We start from the raw sequence: 27,573 nt of genomic DNA, 5'->3' as shown, positions 1-27,573 counted from the left end.
GGAGGGGCATTTTGGTTTTGGGTGTTTTCATCCTTTTTGCACTGGTTTCTTCCCATCTCTGTGGATTTATCTACCTGTGGTCTTTGTAGTTGGTGACTTTCGGATGGAGTCTCTGAGTGGTCGTCCTGTTTGTTGATGATGAAGTTATTTCTTTCTGTTTTTTAGTTTTACTTCTAACAGTCAGGCTCCTCTGTTTTAGGACTGCTGGAGATCCACTCCAGAACCTGCTTGCTGAGGAACACCTGTGGTGGCTGCAGAACAGTAAGGGTTGCTGCCTGTTTCTTTTTCTGTTATCTGTGTCCCCAAAGGATACCCTCCAGATGTCAGTCTGAGCTTTCCTTTATGAGGTGTCTCTTTGGATATACAGGGCTTGGGGAGCTGCTTGAGGAGACAGTTTGTCCCTTATAGGAGCTCAGGTGCTGAGCTATGCACTCTGTTGTTCCATTCAGAGCTGCTGGGCAGGTACGTTTAAGTCTGCTGCAGCAGAACTCATAACCGCCTCTTTTTCCCAGGTGCTCTGTTCTGAGAAGGTGGGGCTTTATTTATAAGTTCCTTGTATGCTGCTGCCTTTTTTCAGAGATGCCCTGCACAGCAAGGAGGTAGCCTGCTCACAGTCTGCCCACAGAGGCGTTGCTGAGCTGCCATGGGCTCTGCCCAGCTGCTGTGTGAACTTCCTTGCGGTTTTGTTTATAGAGGTATAGTTAGAACTGCCTCCACAATGGTGGTCTGCCTCAGTAATGGTGGACTGCCTCAGTAGTGTAGGACTGCCTCAGTAATGGCGAACATCCTTCCCCTCACAGAGCTGGACCATCTTGGCTCCAGCTGTGCTTGCTGTGAAACCCTCAATCCAGAGCCTTTCAGATTGCTGGTCTTTGTCGGGGTGGGACCCACTGAGCCAGATCACCTGGCTCCCTGTTTCAGCCCTTTTTTCCTTTGAATGGGCGACTGTGTCTCCTAGGCATGCCAGGTGCCAGTTGAAATGATCACCCAGATTTGTGTGAGTTTTTGTGCAGAGGCCCGCCGCACCGGCTGAAACAGCCATGCTGGAGACTCGTGGTGCTTTTCCGCCCGGGAATCTCCTGGTCTGTGGGCAGCAAAAACTTGTTTGGAAATGTGGTGATCATTCACCCTCTGCATTCCCACTGGGAACTACACTCCAGAGCTGTTCCTATTTGGCTATCTTGGATCCATGTTTTATATTTTCTGCAGTGTAAATAGAAATTAATTGATTGTTATTCAATATAGAATCATAATTAAAAATTTTAATTTTTTAATTTCTTCCTCTCTAGTAATATCAATATAATTTTCTCTTTCCTAGTAACATCTGGATATCTAAGTGCTGTCTTCTGTTTTCCTTTATAGCCTATTTTTCCTTTAGAGTATATCTTTATATTTCTGTTTTTCATCAAATGCAACTACAGAGTTTTCCTGTGAACCTTAAGTTACAATGGCCCAGAAAGCTGGTGAATATAAAGGCAGGACTCAGGGAAGTCACAGGAAGACCTCATGGGTACAACACATTGTATGCCTCTGGCTATTTCTAGGATTGTGCTGACTTTAACGCCACCCTTGCCACATGCACACACATACCACTACCACCACCAGAAGCAGCAGCAGCAGCAACAAAAATAACAGGCAAATTCCCAGTCTTCTCTGTTAATATTAAATCAATATGGTGAAGAAGTGAAAGTCCAATTAATATCAAGTCCCTTATTAATTGATATGTTTGTTCTTTCTGTTGATCCTCATCGGTCAAAGCTAACAGTATAAAATAATTTATTGTTTATAAAATGTTGTCATTTATTTTAGATCATTTTTGTATTCAGCACATTAATTCTGAGCTCTAGTAATTTGGGAGATTTCTGGCTAAACATGGGTAAAAACTTACCTCTGCAATTTCTGACTCTTCTCCCATGTAACTGGAGAGAGAGAGAGAGAGAAAGAGAGAAGGAGAGAAGAGAGATGAATACGTGAATAGATAGACGGATAGATGGCTGTGTCATTAGTGCTTCCTTTTGAAGACCAGAGTAAACCAATCACCTCCTTGTGGCATCTGAATTTGTTTATTGTAACCTGTATTTTAAAAATATTGTGACACAGAGAAGGTGATTGATATGCCCTGAGGTATATGTTTTGAAATACAATTTATAACAGAAATCTGAATGAGGACTTACATCTGCTGGCCTTAAAACTTCTCCTCCCACATTGCTATGCTTCATCTTCAAATAGATACCCAAACTGTGGCCACTTAATAGTCACTGAGGGAAAAGTATTCATTTTTATTTTTTTTTTCAGACTGTAGACAAGACTGCAACCAAACTGATTGATGATGACCATTATGATTCAGAGAACATTGCTGCTATCCGTGATGGGGTATGTTCAAGGGCCTAGAGCTTCTGAGTGTGCCTGTGTACCAGAATCAAGAAGAGTGTTTTGGGCATGGTGACCAGGGTGGTCAGTGAATCTCACATGTTCACACCTGGTTTTGCTGACCATAAGTTTACTCATGGTTTCTGCAGCTGTTAGCCCGGCGGGATGCCCTACGTAAAAGGGCTGCCACTAGACGTCGATTGCTAAAGGATTCATTGCTTCTGCAACAACTGTATCAGGACTCAGATGACCTAAAGAACTGGATCAACAAGAAGAAAAAGTTGGCAGATGATGAAGACTACAAGGTAGGCAGAGTTTTCAGGAGCTAGATAGACGTATCAGGAGTTCATTTCATGGAAGCACAGTCTCGGAGTAAAATGAAATTTAGCATTTAGCTGGTGACCTCATTTTATAGATAAACAGAAGTTCAAAAAAAGTTCAACAAAACAGAAGTTCAGAAAAAGTCAATGACTCCCTGAAGGCTATTTATCCAGTTAAATATCAAGGATCTAGATTTTGGTTTTCCTAAACCCTGATGTTCCTCACCTCTTTCCTGTGGCACAATTTCTGGTGATTCTTAGCCAAATGGGGGAAGGTGGTGAATATTCCTTATTGAGCTACTTGTTGCCCCTTTCTCACATTTTCTGCTCCGCTCTGAATCCCTATACTAGGTAAATATTGTGTCTAATCCCAACAATACATTTACGTTTCTGAAAACTACTAGGAACTCAAAAGTAACCTAAATATTTTGTATAATATAAACTTATCAAATTTTGCAGCTCAAGGAAACAACCCCTTATTTTATAGATAAGGAAGCCAGGATCTACATTGGGAAGTGAGTTGCCCAAAGTTATCCAGTTATTTAGAAGTGGTTTAGCAAAAAGTTAGAAGCATGAACTCTAGAGCAGGTAAACCTGGGCTTGAATTTTCGCTTCAGTTTGTTAATGGAAATTGCAGAATTATCTCTGAGCCATAGATTCCTCTTCCTTAGGGTTGTACTAACACATATTTTATGCTCGAAAATGTTATGTAATGTGAACTATCATGTATACACATGTATATTTACAAACTTTCACATTTACCGTCAGGGCAAGAATTAGGCTTTTGATTTCTAGGCCAGTATCTATTGAAAGTGTTTATTTTCCTGATATCATTTAGTCTTAATTGTATACTCCTGATCCTTTTGTTCTTATATCTTGATAGAGCTATGAACATCTTATCCTTGCATTTCATTTTGTAAAACTTGTTAGTGTGTGTTTGCATTCACTAGATAAGTTGTAACTCCAATATATTTTTAACAAACAGATCTATATATGGGTCAAATGAATGGAAGATTCATGTACTAGCTGAGGAATGGAAAATAATGTTTACCTTTCATTGACAGCTCTGATTGTTAGTGCTTGAATGGGGTGTCATATTCAAAATGATCTTCAAGCCATATCTAAGCCAGTGGAAAAAAAAAAGCCGAATTAGTTTGCCATGTCTGCCACATGTAGAAAGAGGGATTAATTGCATGAGTTTCTCAAATGTTGGACTAAGAAAGCTCTTCCTTTTATTCTCTTCTTATTATAGGCAGATTTCTACTGAGAAATAACCTCTTATTCTCAAAATTTCTGTCCCTCATTCTTCAAGTAATGGTTGTTTTTTTTTTTTTTTTTTTTTAATCTTATCTCAGGACACACAGAACTTGAAGAGCAGGGTTCAAAAGCAGCAAGCCTTTGAAGAGGAATTGGCAGATAATGAGACCCTGCTCAAAAACATACAGAAAACTGGCCAAGAGATGATTGATGGTGGTCACTATGCCTCTGACCACGTGGCCACTCGTCTGAGTGAAGTTGACAGCCTCTGGAAGGACTTGCTGGAGGCGACAGCACAGAAAGGTAAAAAGCAGAGGTTTTGGTGAAAGGTCATTTTCTAAATTATGAAATCTACTACATTCATCTTTAGTACTGTGAATTTATCTGGTGTCCTCTATGAGAAGGCCTACTACCCATTTGCTTCCCTGTGTCCTTCTTTTGTTGGTAAAGTTTTAAAAATCCAGCCTGAAATGATAACACTATATATTAACACAATTTTATGTTTTCTTCAGGTGTGTAGGGTTTCTTAAGAAATTTTTTTGGCAGGGGCAGATGTGCTGAAATTACTTTGGGTTTCCTCGCTTTTTCCCCACTTTGCTGTTTTTCTTTCCCTTGAACAAATATTCTTGAACCATGAATTTTCTGTATTTTGGTTCTATAAACTAGACAAGATACTATGACCAGGTTATTATATTAAACATTAAAAGATTGTTAATGTCACATGTGATTTTCCTACAACATTTTATTCTTATAGAGTCTGATGTCTTGTTGATTTTTTAAACCTATTTGAAAATGTTTAGGTTCAACTATAAGCTCTTAAAACAATCCCACATGTGTTCTTGGAGAGTTTTCACTTATATGTTACCCCTTACTTTGGAAAATTAATCAAATTTTAGTAATTAACACAAGTAATGTGTTTCCTATTAGTGTGCCCCTTGTTATAAATATCATCTTTAAACATGACTTTTCCCTGATTACAGAAGAAATATATCATACTGATTTTTTTTTTTATAATGTCCTTATCTTTGGTTTAGAAAAACAAAATCCAACTTGGCTATGACAATATCTCACTGCTACTCTTCACCATCAGGAGACACAGCAATTGCTTTGCAGAAATAATTCAAATAATTACTATAAAATCATAGTACAGAATCAATTTGAGAAGAGTGTGAATAAAGACATTTTCTAGAAGATAAAACTGTGGGGAACAGTTGGTAATAAAAGGCAGGCACTAAGAGGGGGAAATCAAAGTTCAGTAAAATAATTTTATAAAAAGAAACTTATAAATTTCAAACTGAACCAACCTCATTATGCTTCTCCTAGAAAATAGAGGGTTTGGATTTGAATTTTCTTGAAAAAGAGGTCCGGACAGAGAGTAAAAATCACATAAGTAGACACCCAAGATGGTTAAAATCTGACACTGCAGAACTATACCTTATCAGGCAATGTAACTTCTTATTTATTTTTGCTTTGAGAACATTACTAGATTCAGAAACAAATATTATCAGAATTCTACAAATTAAGATGACTTTTTGTGAGACACATAAGACAGTTATATTTTCCTCTTTGCAATATTAAAATATTATATTGATCTTTAAATTGGAGGAAGGTATATTATAGTGTAAAGAGGAATAGCTATGGTACCTAATGTTTTCCACCTAATGTCTTCTCCCAGGGACCCAGTTGTATGAGGCCAATCAGCAGCTGCAATTTGAAAATAATGCAGAAGATCTGCAGCACTGGCTAGAGGAGGTGGAGTGGCAAGTCACCTCTGAGGATTATGGGAAAGGCCTGGCCGATGTGCAGAATCGACTCAGGAAACATGGCCTCCTGGAGTCAGCTGTCACTGCTCGTCAGGTTTGTTGTTAGCCCTTTGGCCAGTTATAAGCAATGGTTGTACATGTTCTGAGCACACTCATAATAAGTAATTATTATTATTCAGAGAGCAAAAGAGTGAAGAACCAAAGGTAAAAACTCAAAATTGTTAGTAAACCAACTGCCTTTTCCCCAGATTTCCTCCAGTCTAGCCAGGGGTGTTGAGTGCTCAGTGTCTTTGATCAGAACCTCATGGTTGATGTAAGACTCTGTTGACTTTTCAAAATATAAACTCTCTCTCAGTCTAGAAATCTGGGTTGTATGTTCATTCTCATGGGTAATTAGTTGTGTGATCTTTGATAGGTCATTTCGCTTTTTGCATCTCAGTATCCTCACTATCCTCATCTGTAAAATAAGGGCTTGGGATAAAGTTGTTTTTTCCTGTTCAGGTATTCTGTGATTCAAAGAGCAAAAATATTTTAAATTCTACCTTTTTTTTTTTTTTTAAATAAAGACAATTGAAATCCGTGGAAGTAAAGTGACTTTCCCAATGTCACAGCGAAAATTAACAACAGAGCCAGGACTATAATAAACAGATGTCTGGTTGCTAGTTTCAGAGATATTTCCTCCAACATCATACCAGACTATTATTTAAAATGAATTTATTCCCAAAGTTCCTAGATCATGGATATCCTATGGTTTTGGAGAATTCAGTGGAAATCCACTTCCAGCCAACTCGGTTTCTCATCCCAGGAATCCTAACTTGTATATAAAGATTATTCCACCATTCCCTAGAAGATCACACTAACCTGCCTTTCAAAAATACACTTTCATGATGCCTACTCTATGGTCACTCTGAGTTAAATGGATAAAACCGAAGAATCTACAGAAAATAGGAAAAACGTCATTCTTATACCTTTAGAGATGGCTCAATGAGGCTTTAAATAAAGTAAAAGATGGTAGTATTAAAATCATAGAAATATAGCTTTGAAATCTACCAAGAGAACAGAGTTCCAAAGGATGGAGGGGTACAATTTGTTTAATTTTTTTGTTTAAAAGCAAACAAAAAAGGACATCTTGAAGAAGATAAACTGTATATGTAAGAACTTAAGAAATAGGAGTGTGTCACACCATTTGGGAAAGTTAGGGTGGCTGATCACTAGGAATTTGAACCTCTAGTGGAGGTAGAGGCAAAGAAATGATGCTTGCGAGGGAAATTATAGATATAGAATGTTAGAGTTGAAAAAGATCTTCGATATTCTCTAGCCCAACGTTTTCATTATATAGTTGAAGAAACTAAGATCAAAACAGGTGAAAGAGCTTTCCCAAGATCAAACAGCAATGGACTGGCAGCCAAGGATATGAGCCAGATAGCCTCTCTCCCTCATCAGGTGCACCTTGTACTACATTAGAGGTTTTCAAAGAGTACAGTGGACCCATAGTGATGATGATAATGATTATGTTTGAAAATCCTTCTATTATGTTCTGATTTACAAAAATGTCCTAAGAAATGAGAAGAGTTGGCTACTGAAGGATTTTAATTTTATTTTCTTATCATTTCTCTAATTAAAAAAAATTATTTTACTTTAAGTTCTGGGATACATGTGCAGAATGTGTAGGTTTGTTACGTGGGATACATGTACCACGGTGGTTTGCTGTGCCTATCAACCCCTTGTCTAGGTTTTAAGCCCTGCATTCATTAGATATTTGTCCTAATGCTCTTCCTCCCCTCCCCTCTAGCCCTCGACAGGCCCCGATGTGTGATATTCCCCTCCCTGTGTCCATGTGTTCTCATTGTTCAACTCCCACTTATGAGTGAGAACACATGGTGTTGGTTTTCTGTTCCTGTGTTAGTTTGCTGAGAATGATGGCTTCCAGCTTCATCCATGTCCCTGCAAAGGACAGGAATTCATTCTTTTTCATGGCTGCATAATATTCCATGGTGTATATGTGCCACATTTTCTTTATCCAGTCCATCATTGATGGGCATTTGGGTTGGTTCCACGTCTCTGCTATTGTTAAATAGTGCTGTAATAAATATATGTGTGCATGTGTCTTTATAGTAGAATGATTTATAATCCTTTGAGTATATACTCAGTAATGGGATTGCTGGGTCAAATGGTATTTCTGGTTCTAGATCCTTGAGGAATCACCACACTGTCTTCCATAATGGTTGGACTAATTTACACTCCCACCAAGAGTGTAAAAGTGTAAGGCCTCTAATTTTTTATGGAAAAGTGAGTATGTGTTTTAAGAAGTTACTGGTAGTCAGTGTTTTTAAACTTCTCTCCAAATGGAGGAGCCATAGATAAAATCCTTTATAGATTGAGCACTGAATGGCAAAATAGCGAAAATAAAACCAAATGCCTGATGTTTCTCTGTCTCTTGAAGAACATTTTAAAAATTATACTTTAAATTCTGGGATACACGTGCAGAATGCGCAGGTGTGTTACTTAGTTATACATAAGCCATGGTGGTTTGCTGCACCCATCAACCCGTCATCTAGGTTTTAAGCCCCACGTGAATTAGGTATTTGTCCTAATGCCCTCCCTCCTTGCTTATGTGCCACTCTCATACCCAACAAACAAATGAGGACAACAAGCAGATAAAAAGCCTGGGTACCGTGTTTCTGCCAGGCTAGGTATAGTTTACCTCACTAATAAAAATTTGATGTACTATACCTATGACATCTATTTCATCATATAGGTATACAACTAAAATTTTATTTCTAGGGAGAGCCTTCAAAATCCTGTTTCTGTATCTCTCCTTTTTCAGATATGTCTCAAAGGAGGACAACTATCTGGTGGCATGTCATTCCTTTACATTTCTTTTTCTGGGCTTCTGACATTTGTTTATAACATCACATTTCATCTCATAGGTATTGTTTCTGCTATGCAACAAATTTAAGCCTGAAGAGCTTTCCATTTATTTGCAGTTACAGCTCTTTTTAAAGAGAGAGAAAGAATATAGAAGGTAAACTGAGATAGAAAAACACTTCTGCTTTTTCTCTTGGGACCCAATTTATCGATACTCTTAAACAATCAAACTCTGCAGTTCTAATTTTTCTGATTCCCTTGAAGCATTCTATAAATATTTTGATGTTTCTAAAACATGTTCTGAGAACTACTTTCATACAAAGAGACTCACCTGATGTAGTGGTCCTCAATGTAGCAATCCATCCAACTCCATTTCGCTGATTTAATTAGAGATAATAACACAGTATGTACAAGAGCTGATTTTTCCCTGCCCCCTTTTCCACCATGCCAAAATCCTATGACTTCCTACTAAATGTTGGGATTTCTTGACATTCATTCTATTTCTTCCTTAGGATCAGGTGGATACCCTCACAGAGCTGGCTGCATATTTTGAAGAAATAGGCCTTCCTGATTCTAAGGACATACGGGCAAGGCAGGAGTCCTTGGTATCCCGATTTGAAGCTCTGAAAGAGCCACTGGCTACCCGGAAGAAGACGCTCTTTGACTTACTCCAACTACAGCTGATTTGTAGAGACACAGAGGATGAGGAGGCCTGGATCCAAGAGACTGAACCCTCAGCTGCTTCCACCTACCTTGGTTAGTACAGCCTGAGCAGGCTGAGACATTAGGAAAGGACCAGGGTCTATAGATTGAGAGATCTGGGGTACAGCAGTGGGATTGTAGAAAGCTTGCTCTTAGCTATTTCTTCTCAGACTCAAGAAAATTTGTCTAGTCCTTCATAAAAAGATGTTTTTAAATTATGCTAAAAAATATACCTCCTAAAACTGAACATGAGCAATGCCATGAATTTAGGGCCTCTGGGAAGAGCTAGAGTACTCAGTATTTGGTTGCTTGCTCTAAAACTTAAGTTACTGTGAAGGTCTTTGAGCAGTCATGGTTAATGTCTGAGATACTAGGTGTTTGTGTTTAGGTTGTAGTTGGCTATGAGCTATTTATTCTGACAATAGCAGGGGTGAAGTAGCAGATAAAGCACATATTGTTCTTTCCTTCAGAAGTTGCTAGTTCACCAGTGTCAAAGCCAGTATATTTATACTGAGGTACAGAAAAAGGTGTACACAAATACAGTGCAGGTTGGCATGCATATTTTGGAAAAAATCTATGAAGGGCTGGACAATTATGATAATGGAAGGGTCAGTCTGGGAAAACTTTATTGAAGGAAAAAGTCTGGGGCTTATTGGAAAGGCATAGAAAGTTTCTGGAGAGACGTTTTGAATGGGAAGTAGTAAGAAAGAAAGTTTAGAGGGCAAAGAGATAAAGCACAGCTAAGAGGCAGGGAGGATGAAGCAGACAGCAGGATGAGGGGATCTTATAAGATAGAAATTCACAGTAAGTAGTCTTTATTGTTTGTTTGTTAATGGTAGGCAATCAGTGAGGCATTTTTTGTAAGTTATTTCTAATGATTACAAATAGATCTTCAAACCAGTTACACTGTGCCTTTTTCATGATGAGAAAACTTATGCATAGAGGATTTAAAATCTTTCTGAAGTCCATAGAAGTTAGGGAGTAGAAGTTCCTTCCTTGTACATCACAATATGCTGAAAGACAATTGTGTGCATAATATTGGACATTTGAACTAAGAAGTTACTTACCTTCCTACCTATCTTTCAACAAAAATAGTGATGTTTTCATTATCTGTTATATAATAATGAACTGAAATTTATGAATAAAACGAAGCCAGAGAAAAAGCAAAGATAAGTAAAGTGGATTCCAACAGATGATATAAATTTAAAGAATCTTACTCAATGGTTAGAACTCAAAGGAAGAACATGTGTGTCCGAGAGTTTTAAAAAAGTGAGTTATGCTACTTCCATACACCAGGATAATCCCAAACTTTGAAATTTCTTTCCTCTGCAGGAAAGGACCTGATTGCCTCCAAAAATCTTCTGAATAGGCACCAAGTCATCCTGGAGAACATTGCCAGCCATGAACCACGCATTCAAGCGATAACAGAAAGAGGGGAAAAAATGGTAGAGGAAGGTATGTATGATTGAGGTTCAGTTGGCCAAAACATCACCAGGCCATACCTCTGGCAAGAAGTTTGCACTATCTTAGGGCTTCAAGGGAATTTAAAAATATCTGACCCATTTTCCCACTTAATTCTCTTTTAGCATTTCTGACAAATGGGCATATGGCTTTGTTTGTATATTCCAGTAATAGGAATATTCCAATCCTGTGAAACACTATTTTTTGTAAAACAAAAATTATTAAAGTAAAACGTCTTTACCCTAATCATTAACATGCTTCTTTGTAGAAATTCAGAATTCAGAATCTAATTTACAAAGCCCTATGAATTAAATCAGGTCTCTTTTCCATGTTCAAGCTTCCAGATCTGTCAAGGCAGATCTTAGTTATGCAATGTCTATTTTATAGCAAACTGTTCCATTTCTTCAACTTCTCACTTTGTATAGCTTCAGTGCCTCTGTTTATTCTTTTCATTCAATTAAGAAATTCCTAGTGCTTAAGTATGATGTTCAGTTCTGAACATCATAAGGCTAGGTATGGTGTACACAATGCAGATTACATTGGGATTTTTCCTCTGTTGATTGAAGAATCAATTGATGCAACCAACATCTAGTTTTCAAAAGTATAGGTTAAAATTCAGTTTTGTGAGCAAAACTGCACATCCCAACCCAGTAATTCAAACCAACAAATGTTTACTTGGAATATCTATGTTGCTATAGAAATTCGCCTATTTTAAAAATCTTCAACTATAGTTGTGGATTTTGTCTTCTTCTTTTTTCAGTTCTATCAGTTTTTGTTTCATATGTGTTGAAGCTCTGTTATTATGTGCATATACATTTAGGATAGTTATGTCTTTTCGATGAAGTTAAATCTTCAGATTATAAAATATCAATCTTTTTCACTGGTGAAATTCTTTGTTCTGAAGTCTACCTACTTTGACTTTAATAAAAGCCACATGAGCTATCTTATAATTAGTTTTTTCATGGTGCGTATTTCTCCACCCTTTTGCTTATACTCTGTTTCTTATATTTCAAGTGGGATTCTTATGAATAGCATATAATCAGGCCTTGTTTTTATTATATTCAATCTGGTAATTTTTCTTTTTAAATTGTGATATTTAGACAATTTACACTTAGTGCAATTATCGATATGGTTTATTTTAAATCTGGCATGTTGCTATGTTTTTTCTTTTTATCTATCACTTTATGTTTCCTTTAGATCAATTTTGTATTTACTGTGATTCCATCTTATCTTCAAATTGGCCTATTAGCTACATTTGCTGTTTCGTGTTTGTGTGTGTGTGTGTGTTTATTATAGTGCAATGATTTTGGCATTGTGATTTGGAGTCCTTTTGGGGCCTCTGACACACATTTAGTGGGTTCCCAAAGTTAAAATATTTTCATAATAGTGCTAAGACTATTATTTTTCTTTTAAAGACTTATTCTTTCATAAGCATAGAGTGGAGTTTTCCAGAGCCTGCAGATCGGTGATGATGTCACTGTTCTGTCTAATGGAGTATGTACTTGTACATTCTTTTCTTTCAAAACTTCTTGTTTTAATAGCAAAGACTTGGAACCAACCCAAATGCCCATCAATGATAGACTGGACAGGGAAAATGTGGCACATATACACCATGGAATACTATGCAGCCATAAAAATTGATGAGTTTGCATCCTTTGTAGGGACATGGATGAACCTGGGAAACATCATTCTCAGCAAAATGACACAAGAACAGAAAATCAAACACTGCGTGTTCTCACTCATAGGCGGGTGTTGAACAATGAGAACACATGGACATAGGGAGGGAAGCATCACACACTGGGGTCTGTTGGGGGGAACTAGGAGAGGGACAGTGTGGGGTGGGGAGTTGGGGAGGGATAACATGGGGAGAAATGCCAGAAATAGGTGATGGGGAGGAAGGCAGCAAACCACATTACCATATGTGTACCTATGCAACAATTTTGCATGTTCTTCACGTGTACCCCAAAATCTAAAACACAATAAAATACATATTAAAATAATAATAATAATAATAATAAAGAAAACGTTATAAAAATAAACCTTGTAGAAATAAATAAAAAAACTTATTGTTTTTATTTCTGATATGGGAACTATTAATGAGTCTAACTATATAAGCAAAAGCTTTTTTGCATCCTCAATAATTTTAAAAATTGTAAAAGAATCCCAAAAGCAAAATTTTGAGAGTTACTATTCCAGGAATTAAAATGTAGATTTTTAATCTATCATAGTCTAATTTCAAATAGTATTATGCATTTTATGTTTAATATAAGATTCTTATATGTATACTTCCATTTGTTTTCACCCTCACGCTTAAGGAGGTTTTGTGCTGAGATGATGGGGTCTTCTAAATATACGATCATGTTGTCTGCAAATAGGGACAATTTGACTTTTTCTTTTCCTAATTGAATGCCCTTTATTTCTTTTTCTTCCCTAATTGCTCTGGCTAGAACTTCCAATACTATATTGAATAGGAGTGGTAAGAGAGGGCATTCTTGTCTAGTGCCAGTTCTTAAAGGGAATGCTTCCAGTTTTTGCCTCTTCAGTAGGATGTTGACTGTTGGTTTATTGTAAACAGCTTTTATTATTTTGAGATATGTTCCATCAGTACCTAGTCTATTGAAAGTTTTTACCCTAAAGGGCTGTTGAATTTTGTCAAAGGCCTTCTCTGCATCTATTGAGATAATCATGTGGTTTTTGACTTTGGTTCTGTTTATGTGGTAGATTATGTTTATAGACTTGCATATGTTGAACCAGACTTGCATCCCCAGGATGAAGCCTACTTGATTGTGATGGATAAGCTTTTTGAAGTGCTGTTGCAATCGGTTTGCCAGTATTTTATTGAAGATTTTTGAATCAATGTTCCTCATGGATATTGGCCTGTAGTTTTCTTTTTTAGTTGTGTCTCTGCCAGGTTTTCATATCAGGATGATGTTGGTCTCATAGACAGAGTTCGGGAGGATTTCCGCTTTTTGTATTGTTTGGAATAGTTTCAACAGGAATAGTACCAGCTCCTCTTTGTGTGTCTGGTAGAATTCAGCTGTGAATCTGTCTGGACCTGGACTTTTTTTGGTTGGTAGGCTATTAATTGCTGCCTTGTCTTCAGACCTTCTTATTGGTCTATTCAGGGTTTCAGCTTCTTCCTGGCTTAGTCTTGGGAGTGTGCAAGTGTCCAGGAATTTATCCATTTCTTCCAGATTTACTGGTTTATGTGCATAGAGTTGTTTATAGTAATCTCTGATGATAGCTTGTATTTCTATGGAATCGGTGGTGATCTCCCCTTTATTGTTTTTTATTGCATCTATTTTATTCTTCTCTCTTTTCTTTTCTATTAGTCTAGCTAGCGGTCTATTTTGTTGATCTTTTCAAAAAAGCCAGCTCCTGGATTTATTGATTTTTGAAGGGCTTTTTGTGTCTTTATCTCCTTCAGTTCTGCTCTGATGTTAGTTATTTCTTGTCTTCTGCTAGCTTTTGAGTTTTTTTTTTTATCTCGCTCCTCTAGCTCTTTTAATTTTGATGATAGGGTGTTGATTTTAGATCTTTCCCTGTTTCTCATGTGGGCATTTATTGCTATAAATTTCTCTCTAGACATTGCTTTAAATATGTCCTATACGATCTGTTGCGTTGTGTCTTCATTCTCATTGGTTTTGAAGAACATTTTTATTTCTTCCTTTGTTTCATTGTTTATCCATTCATCATTCTGGAGCAAGTTGTTCAGTTTCCATGTGATTGTGTGGTTTTGAGTGCTTTTCTTAATGCTGAGTTCTAATTTGATTGCACTGTGGTCTGAGACAGTGTTTGTTTTGATTTCTGTTCTTTTGTGTTTGCTGAGGAGTGATTTACTTCCAATTGTGTGGTCAATTTTGGAGTAAGTGCAATGTAGTGCTGAGAAGAATGTGTATTCTGTGGATTTGGGGTGGAGTGTCCTGCAAGTGTCTATTAGGTCCACTTGGTCCAAATCTGCATTCAAGTCCTGGATATCCTTTTTGACTTTCTGTCTCATTGACCTGTCCAATATTGTCAGTGGAGTATTAAAGTATCCTACTGTTATTGTGTGTGAGTTTGTAGGTTATTAAGAACTTGCTTTATGTATCTGGGTGCTCCTGCATTGGGTGCATATATATTTAGGTTAGTTAGCTCTTCTTGTTGCATTGATCCTTTTACCATTATGAAATGCCCTTCTTTGTCTCTTTTGATCTTTGTTGGTTTAAAGTCCATTTTTTTCACAGACTAGGATTGCTACCCCTGCTTTTTTTTGCTCTTCATTTGCTTGGTAAATCTTCTTCCATCCCTTTATTTTGAGTCTATGTGAGTCTTTGGATGTGAAATGGTCTCCTGAATACAGCACACCAATGCGTCTTGACTTTTTATCCAGTTTGCCAGTCTGTGTCTTTTGATTGGGGTGTTTAGGCCATTTACATTCAACATTAATATTGCTACGTTTGAATTTGATCCTGCCATTTTGTTACTGGCTGTTATTTTTCCTGTTAGTTAATGTGGTTTCTTCATTGTGTTGTAACCATTACCATTTGGTATGTTTTTGCAGTGGCTGGTGCTGGTTGTTCCTTTCCCTGTTTAGTACTTCCTTTAGTAGCTCTTGTAAGGCAGGTCTTCTAGCGACAAAATCTCTCAGCAATTGCTTCTCTGTAAAGGATTTTATTTCTCCTTCAATTATGAAGCTTAGTTTGGCCAGATACAAAATTATAGGTTGAAAGTTCTTTTCTTTATGGATATTGAATATTGGCCCCCAATCTCTTCTGGCTTGTAGGGTTTCTGCTGAGAGATCCGCTGAGTCTGATGGCCTTTCCTTTGTGGGTGACTCGACCTTTCTCTCCGGCTGCCCTTAACATTTTTTCCTTCATTTCAACCCTAGTGAATCTGACAATTATGTGCCTTGGAGTTGCTCTTCTTGAGGAATATCTTTGTGGTGTTCTCTGTATTTCCTGGATTTGAATGTAGACCTGCCTTGTTAGGTTGGGAAAGTTCTCTTGGATAATATCTTGAAGAGTGTTTTCCAACTTAGATTCATTCTCCCCGTCACATTCAGGTATGCCAGTCAAGCGTAGATTAGGTCTTTTCACATAATCCCATAGTTCTTGGAGGCTTTGTTCATTTTCTTTCACTCTTTTTTCTCTAATCTTGCCTTCTCATTTTATTTCATGGATTTGATCTTCTATCTCTGATACCCTTTCTTCTGCTTGATCTATTTATTTGGCTGTTGAAACTTCTGTATGCCTCGTGAAGTTCCTGTGCTGTATTTTTCAGCTCCATCAAGTTGTTTATATTCTTCTCTAAGCTGGTTATTCCAGTTAGCATTTCATCTAACCTTTTTTTAAGGTTCTTAGTTTCTTTGAATTGGGTTAGAAGATGGTCTTTTAGCTCAGAGAAGTTTGTTATTACCCACCTTCTGAAGCCCGCTTCTGTCAATTCATCAGATTCATTCTTTATCTTTTTTTGTTTGCTTGATGGTGAGGAGTTGTGATCCCTGGGAGGAGAAGAGGTGTTCTGTTCTTTGACGGTTTCATCCTTTCTGCGCTGGTTTTTTTTTTTTTCCCATCTTCATGGATTTATCTCCCTTTGATCTCTGAAGTTGGTGATTTGAGGAGAAGTCCCTGAAGGGATGTTTTTTCTGTTGAGGTTGGAGCTGTATCTTTTTTGGCCTGTAGAGGGCGTTGCTGGGCTCTCGGGTTCAGTCAGGTTGCTGGGTGGGTGGTCCTTTCCCTGAGTTTGTTCACAGGTGACATTGGCACCGCCTTCCCGATGGCGTCTCTCCCAGAGCTCGATCTTCCTGGCTGGGGTCAAACTGGTGTAATTGCTGGCGAGCTCTCTAGCGAGGGCTTCAGTTTGAGCTCTGTGGAGGTGGGGCCTGCCAGGCCTCGTGGTCTGTTTCCTTGCTTCCAACTCTGCCTCCCTCTGTGGGACGGTCTGTCCCGCTGGCGTTAGTGCAAACTTCCGCCCAGGTCCCTGTGACAACTCCCACCTGGCGGGAGCCACTGCTCAGATTTGCACGGACTGCACACAGCGCCCCACCGTCTGGCTGGGCTCTGGTGGACCATGGGTTGCAGGAGAGTTGAGGTAAGCACAAGATACGAAACGGAGCACTGAGGGGTTAAGTCCCTGACCCTCTGAGCCGGCTGCGTGTTTCAAGTGGGGACGCCCCCCCCTTGCCCCCCCACCCCGCGCGTTCTTGATTTGCCCCCCTGGGCGGCTCTCGCCGTGTGGCTCCTTCCTTGGGCTATTTTCAGTGCCGTATCAGTCCCACCAAAACGAACACAGCTCCTCGTTTGGAATCGTGACGTCCTCTAGCCCTGGCGTCTCATTCTCTGGGAGCTGCATTCTGGTGTTGCCTTCTCACGGCCATCTTGGCGCCTCTAAGGCTAGGTTAATATTTTCATTTGTATTATTTTTCTTTTGCTTGAAGAACTTCATCTAACTTTCCTTACACTGCAGGTCTTCTATCCATAAATTCTCTACACTTTTGTTCATCTAAAAGTCTTTATTCTACTTTCCTTTTTGAAGTATATTTTCACTACATATAAAATTCTCGGGCCGGGCGCGGTGGCTCAAGCCTGTAATCCCAGCACTTTGGGAGGCCGAGGCGGGTGGATCACGAGGTCAAGAGATCGAGACCATCCTGGTCAACATGGTGAAACCCCGTCTCTACTAAAAGTACAAAAAATCAGCTGGGCCTGGTGGCGCGTGCCTGTAATCCCAGCTACTCAAGAGGCTGAGGCAGGAGAATTGCCTGAACCCAGGAGGCAGAGGTTGCAGTGAGCCGAGATCGCGCCATTGCACCCCAGCCAGGAAAACAAGAGCGCAACTCCGTCTCAAAAAAAAAAAAAAAAAAAATTCTCAGTTGAGAATTTCTTTCTTCCAGCATTTTAAAGATGCACTAAGTTGTCTTCTGACTTTGCACGTTTTTGATAAGAAGTCTGCTGTCATTGTGATCTTTGCTCCTCTGTATGTAATATGTCTTTTTTATTCCCTCTGTTTTAAAGCTTTTCTCTTTATCACTGGTATTAAACAATTTGATTATAACCTGATGGGACTTTTCTTGTTTCTTCAGCTTGGTGATTGTTGAGCTTCTTGGATCTGTTTTGTTATAGTATTCCCGGGGCAGGCTTTATTCAGGGACTGATTTAGAGATGAGTCTAATATTAAGATATATGACTTCTGAGGACCCTATCTCATGTATTACAATATTTTTCCATTTTGGTGGGTGGTAATGTTAACGATTTTCATTCTTATTTGAGCTCTAGAACTTGTTTGGCCACTGCTTTTAAGTCACTCTTTTCTCACCCTCCAGGATTTCTTTACACATATGTGCATATAAGTAATCAGACAAATACTCAAGGGAACTTCTCTGACATGTTCTATCTGTCTGTAACGCCCTTCTCTTTAATACTGTACCTTACAAGCTCTAGTTCTTTTTCCCAAATGTTGATCTCTGTTTCCTCAATTCAGTGTGACTGGTAGCTCTATTTGGGTTAGTTCACCAGCCCTACAGCCCAGAAATCTCTAGAGGCATAAGCTTGGCCATTATAGAACATATCTCATTTATTTCCCTTCTCGCAGTAATCACAGCCCTCTATCCATTGTCTGAAAATCATTTTATCTTGCAGCTTGTACTGTTTTTTATTTATTTTATTACTTTTTCTGTCTTTTTTTTTTTTGCATTTTAGGTTTTGAGGTACATGTGAAGAATAGGTAAGATTGTTGCATAGGTACACACATGGCAGTGTGATTTGCTGCCTCCCTCCCCTTCACCTATATCCGGCATTTTTCCCCATGCTCTCTCTCACCAACTCCCCATCTCCCACTGTCCCTCCCCTATTTCCCCCTGACAGACCGCAGTGTGTAGTGCTCCTCTCCCTGTGTCCGTGTGTTCTCATTGTTCAACACCCGCCTATGAGTGAGAACATGCGGTGTTTGATCTTCTGCTCTTGTGTCAGTTTGCTGAGAGTGATGGTTTCCAGGTTTGTACTGTTTTTTAGTTGTTTAGGGTAGAAGAGCAATTATAATGATAAATTCTTTATCGGCAGAAATGGAAATCTGCTGATTTTTCTGCTTAATCTAAAGAAGACACGATTTTGGAACTCTGAACATCACCCACACATTCGTATTCTGTTTTCAAGTCTGTATTTGTCAGACTATACCAACCTATTCAGCACCACACGCCTATCTCCCATTCATAAGTATTGCCACTTAATCTCACTTAGGATATTTAAATTCCCAGGTAACTCAAGAAAAATATAATGTTGACTAAATAAGGTATCATCCTTATAACTTCATTTCTCTTTTTCAAGATACCAAAAGGATGAGAGTACAGTAAACATTCATGATGATCATTCTCACCTTTTCTGTAACTACTCCATAGGACACTTTGCTGCAGAAGATGTGGCCTCTAGGGTCGAGAGTTTGAACCAGAATATGGAGTCTCTCCGTGCTAGAGCTGCTAGGCGACAAAATGATCTGGAAGCCAATGTCCAGTTCCAGCAGTACCTGGCTGACCTGCATGAAGCAGAAACATGGATCAGAGAGAAGGAGCCTATTGTAGACAATACTAACTATGGGGCTGATGAAGAAGCGGTTGGGGTAAGGTGGGAGTGGGTTTAACATCGTGAATCCTCAACAAATGCAACCACATTATCAATTTAGGGTTTGCTTAGGTGGTGGGACAGCTACAGATTTTGCTAGATTATTTGCGGTTTCCAGAGTTACCGCGTTTGGCCTTCATCTGCTGAGACTTCCTCGGAGTTGACAGGAATCCCGAAAGGTACACCACATTTTCTCATCCCACAGAGATTCATACATTCTAAAAAAAAAAAAAAAAAAAAAAAAACCAGAAACATAGAGAAGTCGTTGTTCTATACTATTCCTCGCAAACCTTGGGCCTTTTTTTTTTTTTTTTTTTTTGAGATGGAGTCTTGCTCTGTTGCCAGGCTGGAGCACAGTGGCACAGTCTCGGCTCACTGCAACCTCTGCCTCCCGGGTTCAAGCCATTCTTCCACCTCAGCCTCCCAAGTAGCTGAGACTACAGGTGCCTGCCAAACGCCTGGCTAATTTTTGTATTTTTAGTAGAGACGAGGTTTCACCATGTTGGCCAGGATGGTCTCGATCTCTTGACCTTGTGATCCACCCGCCTTGGCCTCCCAAAGTGCTGGGATTACAGGTGTGAGCCACTGCGCCTGGCCAACCTTGAGCTTTTATAATCCGATCGTGGTTTTAAGATATAGACACCTTAATTACTTTATTAAAATAAAATTGGACAGATATGTTGAGGCAGGAAAAACCTCAGAGGTGATAATCACACTTTATATCTATTTATTTGTTTTGCTCATTGTCCTGTAGGAAGCTGGTATAGTACTTCCCAAACCTTTGGCACTAGAAAGAATTGGCACACACTTTTTAAGTTAAGTTATGCTAATGTTTATCAAAGTAACGATATCAACAGCATCCGCTTTTCAGCTATAATCTTATTGATAAAAATACTTTTGCAAATTTGAGTTAATTTTGATTTTAGTAAACATATTGAAATTACAACTTATTAACTCCCATTTTCTTAAGGCTTGCAAATTTAGGGTTAAAAAGAACTTTATAATAGATGGAAAGTGGCTTTTACCAGGATTGAAGACAAACAGCATAACCCAAAATAATAGTGGTTAAAATAATAGTGTTCCTCCTATATTCATTCTGATGATCTTCCATCAATAAATCCAGGCTCTTCTAAAGAAGCATGAGGCCTTTCTATTGGATCTCAATGCATTCGGAAACAGTATGGAAGCTCTACGAAATCAGGCAGAAGCGTGCCAGGTAAGACTAACTTACTGATGTCAGGATACACACTTCCCACCACAGAGAAAAAGAAATTGTCGTTATTATTGACATTTTACTTTCCACAACCCCAAAAACAGTGACAAAGAAAACACTAAGTTCTGTGACGTTTATATTGCAGGAACTGTAGCATCTGCAATTTAGTCCAAAGGTGACTTTGTCCAAAAGAAATTTTTGATAAATAGTATCATGGTTCATTGATGTATTTTTGGCTTTCCTCTTTCCTTCCTTTTATATTTCTACCCTTCTTTCTTTCTTTCTTTTCTTCATTTGTATCTCTTCTTATCTTTTTCTTTATTCCCTTCCTTTGTTTCTTAACGTTTCATGTCAACACTTATTCAATGGCTACTATATGCAAGTATGAATAAGAAATCCTGATTTGAAGAAAAATTACAGTCTATTAGAAGCCCAGAGATTTAACAGTAAGTGCATGTTGTAGATATATGAACGGGACAAAGAGTCTCAGAGAAAGGACTCTTGTGTTCTCTTGAAATAACAGTGCTGGAAAATAGGAAAATGTTCATAGCTGAGGGAAACCATCTTATCTGAATTAAAGAAAAAAAGATGGGTGGTTTACCGTACAGGGAAAGAGGAGAAGGGTTTTTCTAGTCAATAAGCCGTGAGAGCAAATGCACCGAGGCACTAGTTTTGTGGCAAATGCGGTTGGGTAAGAACGTGAGAATGGAAGATGCAATTGGTTGAGAATATAAGAATGGCTCAGGTATAAGGCGAAGTGGGGTGTCATGAAGATTAATCGAACTGGAATCAAATAAATGTTATAACAGTGTCTCCTGAATGTAGTGGTTAAAAAAAAGAGACATAATTCTTACCTTGAAGGAATTCTTTCTAATGAAAGGTTGTTAATCTGCACATCCGGAGTAAACAAGAGACACAGACTCAACCTGTCAAGTCAGTGTACATTTACAGGCCTCTATGCTGTGTCTTCACCAGGCTCTGCACAGTGGGTGCCTAAACGAGAACAGATGAATGCATACATTGTATGGTATGAGGAAACACGTTACCTAAAGGATATGACATCAGAGGGGGAAGTGCACCTTCAACTCCAATCTGAGGAAGGGGCGGGTCATTCCTTAGGAAGAGGGGTTATGCTTTGCTTCATTTCTCAGCGACGTGATATTGGCAGAAAGTCCAAGTCAAAGAAAATTCTACCAATGCAGGCTGCTTACTAAACAGAGGCACAAAATATTTTTAATGATCTCAGTTATTGTTCTCAATTTTGAAATTCTGTGGCTTTTCCTGTGCTTTTAATCACTCATCCCTCAAATAGAAGGTCCAGAGCTCTTGATATAGTAACTTAAAGGCCAGAAGGAGTGGGAAGAATTATCCGTGGAGGCACAGGGAAAGGCGATGACAGACAGTGGGTCTTTCACTTTCTCAAACAATTTTCTGAAATGTTGATGTGTATAATCCTTTTAGACCTTCTTAAAAGAGTACATTTCTTAAAATACACTCCTCCCATTTTAAGAACTGATGGCTTAGAGTATTTAATTAATACGTTTCTGACAAACTGTGTATTTGCTTCCTTGTTCTGGGTTTATAGTTCCCAGCCTTCCTGTCCCCTTGATAAGTGTCAGAATGGAGCAGTCTCTCTGAAAAAGACCACCTACTTTAATCTCTGCAACCATGTAAAAGGGTCCACCCAGAGGCTCTTTTCTTCTGGGAAGCACAGGGGACTGCATGCCCTTGGTAGGCTGCACAGGGAGATATTTCCAATGTGACTGACACCTGCTTCCTGATTTTGTCCAGCAACAACAGTCCGCACCAGTGGAGGGAGCTGCTGGAGAACAAAGGGTCATGGCTTTATATGACTTCCAGGCCCGCAGCCCCCGAGAAGTCACCATGAAGAAAGGTGATGTCTTAACACTGCTCAGTTCCATCAATAAGGTGACTTTTTCTTCTACTCTTTCCATCAAAAAGTGGCTCTTTCAGAACCATCTCTCCCAGTCCTGCCAGATATTCATATTTTCACCACCCAACATTTTTTTGATTACTTTAATTCCTAAATAACTGTGACTGATTAAGTAGTAATTTTCCTCTATGTATTTTGCAGGACCCTACACATATCTTTAGGAATTATAATCCTGATGTTGCAGTTAAAATCATAAAGAATGGAAGTTATATAATTAACCCAAAGATATAGAAAGTATGACTGGAAATTCTATAATATATTTCAAGGACTAAGCTGTACCTTTCTTTCTTTCTCTTTACTTGTTCCTCTTCTGTGCCAGTATTCCTGGTGATAAAACAACAGTGTCTGGGGTTAGAAGGAGCCTACTAAAAGATGAGTCTTTTATTGATTTTCTTTAGATCTTGTGCCTGGGAGAACAGTGATAAAATATTGGTTGGGATTTTAAAATACATTTTTCATAAGAACTCAAGTAATTTTTATATCTAATACCTAATTAACCTACAAAAATTTTTAAGAAGAAAAGAAAATAGTTTGGGCTATTTTTTAGGAAGTTTGGGCAAAATTTTTAAGAAGAAAAGAAAATAGTTCGGAGAGGCAGAGTTTTCATTATCAAATAATATGTCCTCTTTATTATTTTTTGAGGAAATTAACCTCCAAGTATTAGTAGATCTAGCAACAGTTAAAAAATAAAACAACACTTAGGTATATGAATTTCAGAGGAATTCACATTTTTCAGACCTGTGGAAGAAGAACAGAGGAGAAGAAATTTTTGAGCAATATCCTCCTACACAGACGCTCCACTGCCAAGAAGTCCAGCTGGAGCCTGGCTCCATGTGTTTTTTTTGTAAATTCCTGAGAACAAACTGCCCCGTCATTAAAAGAGCTGTCCTCGTTGTTTGAAAATCCCTCCAAAGTTAAGGGCCTAACATTAGGTATCAAATTCTTGATTTTAGGGGCTTGTCTGTGCAATTTCTCATTGAATTTCTTGGTCATATATGAAAATTATGTGCCACCCATTAGACAGTTAGCTTATCTTTGCCATTAACCTGTACCTGTGCCAAGAGAGTTAGTGTTGAAGCCTTTCCCATTGTGGCTTTTCCAAGAATTAATGAAGGAGTGGGGATCTGCTCTCCCTTCAGGACTGGTGGAAGGTGGAAGCTGACGATCATCAGGGCTTTGTCCCAGCGGTTTATGTCAAGAGACTGGCCCATGATGAGTTTCCAATGCTCCCACAGCGGCGACGAGAAGAGCCAGGCAACATCACTGAACGCCAGGAGCAGATTGAGAACCAGTAAGTTCTGGAGCCTGGAGAACTGAACAGCATGTGGCCAGACATTTGTGGCCGAAAACATTCTTCTCATGACCCTGCGTCTGTTAGATTAGAGATGCCATGGAAAATTTAAAGACTTTAAGAATTGAAAGTAAACTTAGAATCCCTTAAATATTTTGGCTTCTTTATGAGGAAAGGCAACCCCAGAATTGTTCCATCAATTTCCTGACGTCAGACACTGAACAGGGCTTTTCTGATTCCTGCCCCTCATTCTTTCAAGGTTATTAAAAAGTCTCCTGACATCTGTATGAACTTCATTTACTACACCAGGCTTTTCACATCTAATTGTCAATTTTCATGTAAAAATGTCACTTTGATGAAATGAGAAAGGAATGTTGCCAGCCGTACTATTGGGTCACTGGCATTTTTATTATTTTTAAGTATGATATTATGTGTTTATCTTTCTGCCCTGAAGGCTGTTTCCCTTCTATTTCATTTTCCTCCTCTCTTCTACCGTTCTTTTGCTTTTGTTTTTTCCTTTCATTTTTGTCCCTTTTTTCTCTATGTTTTTCCCTCAGCCTCTGTTCTTCTATATTTCCTCCTTCTTTTGTTCCACTTTTCTTTCTTTTATTCCACATTTCCCATTTTCTTGACTTCTCCATCCAGGTACCGCTCCCTCTTGGATCGCGCAGAAGACCGCAGACGTCGTCTGTTGCAACGTTACAATGAATTTTTTTTGGCCTATGAGGCAGGAGATATGTTGGAATGGATTCAAGAGAAAAAGGCAGAAAATACTGGGGTGGAACTAGATGATGTTTGGGAGCTGCAGAAAAAGTTTGATGAGTTCCAAAAGGTGAGAAAGAGGAGCCTTCTCCAGACACCTTTTTGAAGGTTGCCATTGTTCCCTTTTACCCCGAAGCTTAGTCTACGTGATCTTAAAAAAATAAAATTAAAATAAATAAATAAATAAAAATAATTTATTTCACACTGTTAAATGTTCTCCCCAAAGCTATTGACAGCTCCGTGGCTCAGAGCTCCCTCTGGGTATTGTAGTTGTCAATAGCTGGAAGGGAAATGCAGAGAAAACTAGTTACCCTAACTGCAGCCTTCAGTCCCTGCCACTCCAAAATCTTGACTGGAGTGCTGGTCTTCCTAAATTATTCACAACTTGCCCTGTGCTATACTTTGTGTCTAATGCCCAGGTTAAGATGAGGTGTTGTTGGACCATGTGCACAGTTTAATTATGGGGCAGAGTTTGGGTGGAAAAGGGACTTGACAAAAACCTGACTTGACAAAGAGTTTCTAAGTTTTTGCCTACCTAAAACCCTTTCAACATCCTTTTTCCATTATCTTAACTAGCAATGAGTGTTCATTCCTTCTTTTCTTTCTTTTTCTGTTGATATCTTCCACATGGGATTCAACACACACACACACACACAGACACAAGCACACACACAAACACACACACAGAGAGAGAGAGAAAGAGAAAGATAGAGAGGGTGGGGTGGAGGGGAGAGAGTGGGATAACCCTCCTTAGAGCTGTTTCTTACAATATCTTATAATATAGGCAGATAATAACTCAGTTAATGAAATTATATAAAGCTGGAGTTTGTACTGGTAGAAAAGGATGTTCCACAGCTCAGGTATCAATCCCTCTAGTGGTATAACTTAATCCTGGAGAGATTTTAAGAAACCTAGAAAAGTAACTATGCTTCATACTGCAGATAAATAATAGTTCTCTTGACAAGTTTTGGATAGCCACTAGTTGTCAAGGCCTTTAAGGATACTCTTCTCAGTAGTGGATTGGAGGAAGGGAGCTTGGTGTGTATTACAGGTGAGGTTAGCAATGTTTTGCTATTTAGCCAAGTAGGGGCAGAGGTGGACAGGTAAGTATGGCAGATTCTTGATGAGGGTATTTATGCTTCTTTGGATGAATTTGCGCATTCAGGATTTGAAGACCAATGAACCTCGGCTAAGGGATATCAACAAGGTAGCTGATGATCTACTATTTGAAGGACTTCTAACACCGGAAGGAGCTCAAATTCAGCAGGTAACTAAGGCTCCGTCCATTCCTCCTCCCTACCAGGTTGGGGTTTGGGAGTCCTCATTTCACTAAAACATGCAACATTATATTCTGCATATCCACTGGAACATGCAGAAGGTAACAGCAGTATGGAATTGGCCACAGGAAAGGCCAAAGACAATAGCCCAAATAGTCCATATATTTTTGTTGACTAAATTAACTTAATTCAAGCAGGCTCATTTGTTAACGTATATTGAGTGCTCTCCATGCCTTCACATATGTCCCTTCATGGATGGAGTGGGAAAGGAGACAAAAGTATTGGTAGCAGAAATTCATATGTTGCTTTCAGAGGCAGTATTAGGAAGTTTAGATAATATTACACTGGACATGAGGTCAATTCGATTTAAGTTCATACCTCTATTCTTGTCTGATTGTGTGTCCTCAGACAAGTCTCTTCATTTCTACAAACCTCAGTTTCCACATCTGAAAAGCAAGTATTTGATAGCGTGATGTCCAAATTACAATATCCAAATTTCCTTTTAATCTTCTGTACCAGGCTATACCAAATTAAACATAATGTTTTTTTCCTTACATCTAAACCCAATAATATAATTGAATTTGAATTGCAATTTTAGAATATATACATTTGGACTGACCTAAAATTCTGAAATTAGAACACATACTCACCTCCCTCTCACTGACACACACAAGAAATTCTCAATTACATGAATGCAAAGAACATGCAGACAAGGAATCTATGGCAGTGGGAAGAGGTTGATTAATAAAGTTTACTGGAAGACCCAGGTTCTGATCAACATACTGAAGAAGGAGAATACAGGTCAGTAGAAATGTGGGAGAGGCCATTCTTGACCTGATTCAGATCTGGTCTATGATTCCATAAAAGATCTAAAGAACATTAATAAATGTTCAATCTAGTTCTCTGGATTGCCATAAGCCAGTGAGGATGAGTTTTCTACCTCTTGTTGTAGTGGTTGTTGTGGGATAAGAGGGAGAAGAAATGTGGAGGGGAGCAATGTACTTACCCCCTATAGAAAATAGGGCTTTATGAGTCTACTCAGTTTATTCAGTTCAGGATACAGAACTGTTTGTGTTAGAGAAATGTGATCATTTCTAATTACCAAGGCAACACTTTCCACTCATTCTTTTGGAGTTTACAGTGTAGTCTCTGTAATAGCAAGCATTGATTACTGCCCCAGAGTTGATGCTGTCACCCTGGAACATCAGTTTGGGAAGAAATCCCCTTCTCTGCTGCACTGGCAAAAATGAGGCCCAGGCTCAAGCTGACCAAGAAAGAAGCAAAGCTATGCAATTTCTGAAGAAAATAACATAAGAGCAACTATGGTTTTAATCTCGCCTGGTCTTCAGACACCACTGAGCTATGCGCATTAGTTCTCTGTCTCAAGTCTGGTGTTTTTGCCTCTTCTAGGATTTGAATGCCCGCTGGGGCTCCTTGCAGAGGCTTGCAGATGAACAGCGGCAACTGCTGGGCAGTGCCTATGCTGTTGAGATGTTTCACAGGTAAGAATTTTAACTCTAAAGAGCAGTGCTGCCTTAAAACCCACTCAAAAAAAAAACTTCTAAGTGGAACCATAGATATCAGTATAATCTTTTTTCCTGAGATCGAGACAATGTGCCAATGGAAAATTAGGTTTTTTAGTAGTTTAATTCTCACTTTGCAAACAGGACACTTTCAGACAATGAACTTCAATTTTCTAATGCCTAGGCTTGGGCCTTGGAACATAATTAGAAGTCTATAT

At 38.8% G+C, this 27,573-nt stretch overlaps 1 protein-coding gene and 1 long non-coding RNA gene across 2 annotated transcripts in view; both read left to right on the top strand.

Annotated features, from left to right (window-relative positions):
- The window catches only part of SPTA1 (spectrin alpha, erythrocytic 1), a 97,676-nt gene that overhangs the window by 19,640 nt on the left and 50,463 nt on the right, over window positions 1-27,573 (top strand). The window contains exons 13-25 of the mRNA XM_032260753.1: window positions 2,296-2,373; window positions 2,520-2,675; window positions 4,046-4,250; window positions 5,623-5,804; window positions 9,091-9,334; window positions 10,613-10,735; window positions 19,116-19,333; window positions 20,459-20,551; window positions 22,340-22,477; window positions 23,642-23,793; window positions 24,439-24,625; window positions 25,721-25,822; window positions 27,243-27,334. Of these exons, the coding sequence (XP_032116644.1) occupies window positions 2,296-2,373; window positions 2,520-2,675; window positions 4,046-4,250; window positions 5,623-5,804; window positions 9,091-9,334; window positions 10,613-10,735; window positions 19,116-19,333; window positions 20,459-20,551; window positions 22,340-22,477; window positions 23,642-23,793; window positions 24,439-24,625; window positions 25,721-25,822; window positions 27,243-27,334 (1,970 nt within the window). The remainder of the gene's footprint in view (window positions 1-2,295; window positions 2,374-2,519; window positions 2,676-4,045; window positions 4,251-5,622; window positions 5,805-9,090; window positions 9,335-10,612; window positions 10,736-19,115; window positions 19,334-20,458; window positions 20,552-22,339; window positions 22,478-23,641; window positions 23,794-24,438; window positions 24,626-25,720; window positions 25,823-27,242; window positions 27,335-27,573) is intronic.
- On the top strand, window positions 20,558-21,124 carry LOC116538382. Its single transcript, XR_004263627.1, has 2 exons — window positions 20,558-21,007; window positions 21,039-21,124. It is a non-coding gene; the product is annotated as an uncharacterized LOC116538382 (long non-coding RNA).

Source organism: Sapajus apella, unplaced genomic scaffold, assembly GCF_009761245.1.
Source record: "Sapajus apella isolate SASKATOON/1434 unplaced genomic scaffold, GSC_monkey_1.0 scaffold119, whole genome shotgun sequence".
NCBI lineage: Eukaryota > Metazoa > Chordata > Mammalia > Primates > Cebidae > Sapajus > Sapajus apella.
This window is presented reverse-complemented; position numbering and strand designations above follow the sequence as displayed.